The 8301-nt window shown below is 44.9% G+C and overlaps 1 protein-coding gene across 1 annotated transcript; it reads right to left on the minus strand.

Moving 5' to 3' along the window:
* Nucleotides 1–395: 395 nt before the first annotated feature.
* Nucleotides 396–5973, minus strand: LOC147220872 (carbohydrate sulfotransferase 12-like). The gene is made up of 5 exons (XM_086170708.1): nt 5927–5973; nt 2877–3580; nt 1815–1967; nt 1458–1637; nt 396–1303 (listed from the first exon to the last, which is right to left on the minus strand). The coding sequence occupies exons 2-5, from the start codon at nt 3243–3245 to the stop codon at nt 755–757; spliced, it is 1251 nt and encodes a 416-aa protein (XP_086026834.1). The 5' UTR covers nt 3246–3580; nt 5927–5973; the 3' UTR covers nt 396–754.
* Nucleotides 5974–8301: the final 2328 nt, after the last annotated feature.

The raw sequence follows: 8301 nt of genomic DNA on the forward strand, positions 1-8301 counted from the left end.
ATTAATGACTCTTGGTCATTGTTTTCAGAACCCTAGAGATAATACCTAACAGCATGAGGGGCCACTTCACGAGCCTCCTCAATAAACCGCGAACTTGTGCAAGCTTTGTTGATGTTTGGTCGGCGTAAAACAAGGGCGGCTTCGTCTAAATAACGAAAACTCTGGTTCTGCAGCATCCTTGATGGTTCTACCCGCAGTTCCCATAATCTCCCAGCAAACCAAGTCTGTTCAGTTGTATTGCAGGGTGGGTGTAATAAATCAGTTGTAAAAATAATATATCAGAACTAGCTTTTCTAGATTATTTTTGTTTTTACATACCCAGAAGGCAGCGTTAAGCTGGTTTATTTGATATTGATAACAAAAATGTGAAGTTTGCACTCCTCAGTGTTTTGTCAGAGGGGTTAGGTTTGTTTTTCCATGAAAGTCATATAAAACAAGAGCAGGGAACACTAGAATGAACATGAACTTTTTTTTCTTTTTAAATCTAGCCATTGTCCTTTCATGAATGTATTACACATATAGACATCCATAGAACCGATTATTTTGTAGGTGCTTAAGAATCAGCTGTTTCAAAGGACTGGCTGTGAAAGGGTCGAAAATGTGCACATTCAGTGTAGGACAAAGGAGACTTCGGGAGACAATGGCAAAACCCAAAGCAAAAAATGGGTGTCATTGAACATCACAATAAAAAAAAAAAAAAAGATAAAAAACAAACAAAACCTTTTGTCACGGCGGCATCCGTCGTATGGGAACGTCACTCGTTGAGGATGGAGCTCGGTTTGTCGTAGCCGAACAGCCTGAAGTCCGGCTCGTACAGCTTGTAGAGCTTCCTCCGGGACTCCAGGGGGACAGTGCTGAACCAGTCTGTTTCCGAGCTGCTGGCTGTCAGGTTCCTGTGGGAGGTGGGGAACTCCACCACATTGTCAACTCTCAACTGGCGCAGCAAATGCTCAGCGTCCTCCTCCGACGTCTCCAAGTGGCCCACAAAGTCGTACTGGATCTGGCACGGGTGGCAGAGCCGGTAGACCTGCTTCCAGTGCTCGTTGAAGGGCAACTCCTTCTCTGTCTGAGGGTCTAAAAGATACTGGATGAAGTGCGAGAAGGAGGGATGGATCCCCAAGGCAAACGCTTCGTCCACGGAAGCGGGGGGTGTGGGCTGGTTGGCGTAGCGCCGCAGCATCACCTGCGCGAAGCGCCGGTAGAAGTCCTCATTCCGCAGCTCGAATTTATTCCGGTAGGCGGAGATGAGACGCGCAAAGGGGTCCCGTACAAACAGGAACTTGGTGTACTTCTTCAACTTCACCTTCAGAATAACAAAAAAAAAAAAAAAAAAAAAAAAAATCTTCAGGGACAGGTAACATATCACAGCACAGAATGTTGGCCGGGGTATTTGGGCGCTTATGTGAAAGGAATTATATGAGAGTAAAGTAGTGTGGAAACGCAGTCTGTGAGCGGACCTTCATGAGGTGCCTCGCAAACTTGCCGTATCGCTTCCAGAACTTGTTGAAGGTAAAGTGCATGCTGCTGTTGTGGACCAGGTCTCTGGGGATCGCCAGGGGGTCTCTTTGGGGAACGCCGTCACGCAGCATGCTCTCGCTGAGGACGATCATGATCCGCTTCCAGTTACTACATGCCACCTGAGGGGGACGCCAGAGTACTGAAGGCTCGGGTAAAAATGACTGACATCTTCAAATAATATATCTTCTCAGATACAGGAGTCATTGTTCAAAGTTTTCGGACCACTGGAATATTTCAAACCGCTTGGATAGAACGGTGAGGCAGCTATTTCACGTAAAGCGTTAAAAGATGGTTACCTTGGGAACGTAGCAGTAGATGATACCGTGCCTATCGTCCACAATAAGGTGGTCCAGCTCCTTGTTAGGGATATCATCAAATGAGCGGTTTTTGCCAGCAAACGCTAGGCTGTCGTTCGTGCATATTTCCTGGAGCAATTTCCGCCGTTGTTCCTGGTTGATCCGTTAAAATAGGAAGCGAAAAAATCAAAAGTTAAGTTATGAAGTTAATTATTAGTAACATTTTCTTAGATTGCAAAACCTCTGTATGAATGATTGAAAAGACTGTTTTTATAATAGATATTTCGAACAGTATCTATGTGGGTCACAAGATGTTGGAACCCATCCCAGCGAGAAGCAGGGTTTAACCTGGAAGGGTCACCCGTCAATCACAAGGTCACATAGAGACATCCGACCCTTCACCCTCTCCTTCAACCCTGCCGATAATTTAGTCTTCGATTAATCTGTTGACTGCAAGACGGAGAACCTTGAGAGATACCATGCCGGAAAACATGGGGAAAACATGGGCTGGAAAATATGCAGCTTGTCAAACTGGATTTACAAACAGTAGATTTCAATAGGAGCACTGAAATGGCATTTACCCTCCTAATTTCCACCTCTCTGCTGCTTTTCATAAATTAATTTCAAAGCCAGCTTTTTCTATTTTTTTGAATCAATATATTCAAAATTATACACTTACTAAGTGTTTAATTGCTGTCTTTACGATTCAGTATTTAGTGATGGATTAGTATTTTTTTTAATCATTCCTCTTTCTACTGCACATTAAAATATCAAATAACCCCAGACTTTGCGTTATTTCTACTTTGCAGCTTTATTACCATTGGTCTGACTCCAGCAAAAAACCCAAGCAAAAAAATGCAAATAATCTAATAAGATTGGAGTGAATTATTATACTCCAATCGATTGTATTAGCATTGACAGCGCAATTGTCATTTTGATACATTTTTCAGCTTTTATACTCACATAATATTCCCCAGAACTGCAGAATTGGTGCATATATAGTACAGTACCTCAGATGAAGTAACAGTGGAAGTAGTAATACTAGTCGTACGCACGCCTCACCTGTCTCTCACGGAGCTCTGCCGCCACAGGGGTCAGGTGAACCTTCCACTCTTGCCGAGGTATGTACCTTTCTTCTGCCTTTTCCGATTGGTTTCCCGTTTCAGCGGGTACGGGATCGGTGGGCTCCCCGGTTCCTGGTTCTAGGAACTGATTGACGAAAGCGTCGATGTCCGACAGGAAGGAGGGGGTTCGGGAGGTCTGGGGCTGCTGCTGCTGGGGGGGTGGGTGCGGGACTTTGGGCCCCGGAGAGATGGGAGTGTGCAAATACAAATGGGAGGCGCCGACGTCGTCCCAGTAGAAGATGATCAGCAGAATCATCAGGGCTGAGCCCAAGACTACAAAGATACGGAACATCCTGGACGTTCCCATAGTGACCGAGAGTTCCAGATGTGTTGGCTTGCTATAAGATCACCATAGCAACAGTCTATAGGCACATAGCCATGGTACCGGATTGAAATAGTTACCTGGGGTCTTATAGTGGGGATAGGGGGTGAGGGGGTCGTCGGGGCAACAGATTGCAAATAAGGAATCTTGCTACAGGGTCACCATGGCAACAGAGTTGAGGTCCAGGAGCTCACTCACCGTAGCGATAGATAGGTGGCAGCTATTACTTTCTGGAAGGATCCGGCTTATCATGATGCTGTGCACTACAGGAGCCACGGATCAACCCTCACCTCTACTTCAGGTCTCCACTGACCTGAGGACTGAGATAACACACACAAACACAAAAACACACGCACACACAAGGAACAATGTAACAGCTGAAACACCACTTCCACTCTGAAAAAATTCCTCTGATCTCGAAATCTAGAATATTTCAAAATAGCAGGATTTTTGGACCAGAAGATCCTTGGCATCAGATGAGCTGACGCTTCAACAGGAATTCCTGCAGAGCGGCGGGAACCAGAGGATGCACAAAGGTGTGTGATTCAGATTTAGAGAAAGATAAAGGATAATCTGCCAGCTGGGGGCAGAAGATCAGGCAGCTAACCTTGACTGACCTCACCTCAGTGTCAGAATCCTTTGCCACGATAAATTAACAGGTTTTGCGTCTGTAAGCGTCCCCCATGATTATAGGCATCAATTAGGATGTAGCCCGAGGTGGTCTTGGTGGAGTAATTTCAGACCAAACCCCTGCCATCTGTTCCACGGGTACTTTTCTCACTTCCAGTTTTTTTAACACAAGAGGACTCCTCTCCCTCTTGTGCAGCTTGGAAATTACAGCAAGCTGCTTTTCCATTCCACCATACCTCTAAAATTTGGAGCGGCCTTCACATTATTTCCTCTTTCCTGAAGCCAAGAGGGGTCCATTGACACAGAAAATTACCCCCCCCCTCTGGTGACTGCATCCTTCCCGCCTACTGTCTGTGTACCCAACCAGCATTCGACTTCACATCACCCATACCAGCGGCAGCGGATATTTAGATCTGCCGTCTTGAATATGTACGGCACCAGTGAAGTAGCTGGGGAGTCAGTCCGAACACCTCATGTTGATAAACTAGTTCATAGAATGCACAACAGAGGTAGATGTGCTATTCCAAGTGTAGCTTTATCATAGTAAAAAAGTAATAAAGTTTTTTTTCTACAAAGAGCATTAAGCATTGAGTGTCTCTCTCACTGTCAAATGTTCCTTCGTTCATTATCTTTACTGCCTCTCCCGTGCTAAGAATAGCGGAGGCACTGGAGCCGATCCCAGCTGTCACTTGGTGAGAGGTGGGGTTCACCCCGGACCGGTCGATATCAGAGCTACATATAGAGACAAAAAATTCACCCTCTCATTCAAACGTCATATTGAGACATCCAACCATTTACCCTCTCAGTCACTTGTCTGGAAAATTGAGGGTCTCCAATGAGCCTCCTGCATGTTTTTGGACTGTCAGACGAACCCGGGGGAAACACCACTGGGAGACCAAGCAAACTCCACAACCAGAAAGGCCTCATGTCGGCGTCGAACCAGGGACCTTCTTGCTGTGAGGTGGAAGCGCAAACCACCTCATAAACCACTTTGAGATCTGTTTACCAAAACGAATTAGACGCTTTGAAATTATCTGATAGAGCCACTCTGCTAGATTTTTTTTGGAATCACTGTTTTCACTAATTTATTACTCCAATAAAACTTGGAGCTCTGATTTGTTTTCTGTGCAAACACACACTGTGTGTGTGTGGGGGGGGGGTTGAGTTCAAGAAACTCTATTTTCTAAGCAGACCCGGAGGCTCCGCTTTAGAGCCCTCCCTCAGTCCCGCACATCCAAAGTTTGCCATTCATACCAGTGTTTGCTTAGAACTGGACCGGCTTCAAAACACCGATGTCAAAAATCCTGCCCTATTTTTTTTCTTTGAACGTCTTATTTTCCGATGAGCTCAACCACTGGATTCCGCAGGGGTGAAGGGGTGAGGGAGTGAGAGGGAAGGAGTGCTGTTCTTGGACGGGAGAGGTGTCCGCCGCGGTTACGCGCGGCTCTGCGTAATTCCGCATCTGTACCAGCCGCGTTTAAAAAAAAGATGTGACTCCAAGCCGCGGTGTATGTGTGAGTGTTTGTGTGCCAGTCATCGGAGCCGAGCTGACCCGTCCCCGATTGTCTCCGGTGTGTTTCCCAGCCGTAGAGACCCCCGGTCGGCTCGCAGAAACCCCACCGTCCGGTCCGCCGCAGCCGCCGGCGGGTGCCAGACCGGACACAATGTTGCCTTTGACGGCGGGAGTGGCGCAGCGGGAACGGGCTGTTCCTCCCTCGGAGCGCGGCTCATCTGGTCCCCGTGACGCTGGGAGATGGCTGGGGAGGGGGTTCGGGTGACGGGTGGAGGGTTTCCGGACCCGATGTTTTCGCGGCGGAATAGCGCGGAGACCCGAAACACAAGCGGCGCAGCGATCGGCGGCGCCGTGGACACACGCTGACTGAGAGCCTCGCTGCTGATCATCAATTCCACGAAAAAAAAAATGAAAAAAGTGAAAACAAACACCGTCGTCACCCGAATCTGATCTCCCCCGGTTCTTTCCAGTATTTACCACAGAAACACCACATCTGAAAGAAAAAAAGACAAAACCGTCTCACCCGTTTCTGCGTCCCAGCGCCGCGTCAGCTGAGCCCCACCGTGATGCGGGCAGGTTTTCGCCTCTTGATTTTTTTTATATATATTCTCGGAGATAGAGCGAGACTACGCGAAGTATCGCGAGAGTTGCGTGGCTGATGTTTCCGCAGAGTGAGCTCATTTGGGGAAATTTTCACTTTCTGGGTCACTTCCATCCCAACACATCTCCGGGATGATTCGCATCGACAGTCGCCAACTCTTCCTCACCCTCTTTATCTTCCTCTTCGTCCTCCTCTTCCTCCAACGCTGCATAATTAGCTGCGCGCTGAGGATGAGCCGCTTCTACCTGAACGACAAACCCCCATTTACACATCAAAAGAATTGTAATAAGGGATTATGAGATATGTGGAACACACACACACACACACACACACGCAAACACACGCACACACAAACAAGAAAGTAAAATGAATATGAATTTTTTAAAATACTTTTTCAGTCATAAATAAACCTTTCCATATGAAGGCAGAGCTGTTTTTTGTTGGAATTGTTGTTTTAGCTAGCTGTCCCCTTTGCTTTACCAAGTCAGCCGAATTAGGGCATAAAAACGACCGCAGACACTCACAACTAGAATGATTGTGAAAGTTTTCAAAGGACTTTTGATCAAGTAAAAGAAATATGTACAATTGAAGGTAAAGCTGGTAATTTGTTGTAATTGTCGTTTTAGCTCGCTGTCGCTTTAGCTTAACCGTTAGTCAAATTTGGGCTAAAGAACACACGAAAAAAAACACACGCATGACAGTAAAATTATTATGAAAAGTTTTTAAAAGACTTTCAATCAAGGAAAATAAACTTTACTTGTTAGAGGTAAAGTTGGATATTTGATGGAGTGGACGTGTTAGCTAGCTGTCTCTAGTTTAACCAAGCCAGCCAAATTGGGGCATCAGAAAATACAGATCAACACACACAAATGCCCAAGTAACCTTGACTTTCCCCAAATTCTGTCTTCGTAAAGCTATCAGGAGTCTGTAGCAATTGATTCCAATAATCATGGTGATGATGATGGTTTCCTCATATGCCGTTTTTATCAAAGGCAGGGCAGTAAATCCTGAAATGTCTGACAGAGGAGAGGTTTATACTCTTCAGCTACAATTGTTATTGCTTCAAAACGTGAAAACACACCTAAGAACATCAATTATTGAAAATATAGCGAAAACAAAAACAATTGTAAAGTACACTCAAACACTACAGAGCACATGACTGGATGAAACAATATCAGAGGAGAGCACTGAGGACCAGGGTATAACTCATACATCAAGACATGACGGACTGAAATACCATTATATCACAGATAGCATACACGGGAATGTGCTATTTATCATGCAAATCAATAATGCAGACATTATTTTTGTTTTCCTGGTATCTCAAACATAATAGAGTTTCTTTTCATCATCAGGACACAGCGGTTCATCCATTCAGTCATATCAGGAAAATGACTGCTTCTCAGGGTGATGGTATGTCTAACTGGAGGGTTTACGAAAACGCAATATTAGTTTTTATAAGGAGAAAACAGTCTAATTGATACATTTATGACCTGCTAGGGCTTTATTACAAACATCCCCTAAGCATTTGCAACAGATCAAGTCTTAAAGAGGCTTTAAGTTTTTACCGTTGATGACTGCCGTGTGTGACGTGCACCGGCACGCCCACCCAGAGATTATTTTTCCGTGTCATTCCTGTCATCTTGATCCAAATTAGCACTGGAAGTGATGATGCCCACCTCTGGGGCAGACTATAAAAAAATTCCTCTTACAAACCTTAAAATTGAAACAAGTAGCCTGAGTACAAACACCAGGGGAAGCAACATTGTCTTCAAAAGACAGAAATGTTGTCACCAAAAGAACCATTTCTTTAGGTAAAGACCCCAAACTTCTGCTTTGGTATATCCGTATATAAGTATATATACGTATATAAGTATTGGCACTATTTATTTGTACCACCTTGTTGAGTATAAAGCAGGAGAGGAAATAACCCACTGCAGTTCTTTGGTAACTATTACGGTACCTGAGCTAAATCAATGCAAATGCACACATCTACATGTTGTATAGCCAAGGAAGTGTTTCTGCCCCGCAGAAAGTAAAATTTACAGACAGCTGGCGGTTAAGACACAGAAATGAGTACCTAGACACATCCCAGATTTAGTTTTACTCAGATGAGAACAATCTTTATGGACTGCCATGAATGACACCTTTGTTGATCGTCACGTCCCCAAAAAAGAAGCCAAAATCTTTTCAAATAGTAAAAATTTGTTTTTTTAATGTCTTTTTTGTTTCCTGACGCTTTCTCCAGGATAAGGAATTTTCTTTTCATAATGTCTGATAATTGCCACAACATATTG

Source organism: Fistularia commersonii, chromosome 23 (genome assembly GCF_037954325.1).
Source record: "Fistularia commersonii isolate RoL2024-O1a breed Wild chromosome 23, RoL_Fcom_v1.0, whole genome shotgun sequence".
In the NCBI taxonomy this organism is placed as follows: Eukaryota; Metazoa; Chordata; class Actinopteri; order Syngnathiformes; family Fistulariidae; genus Fistularia; species Fistularia commersonii.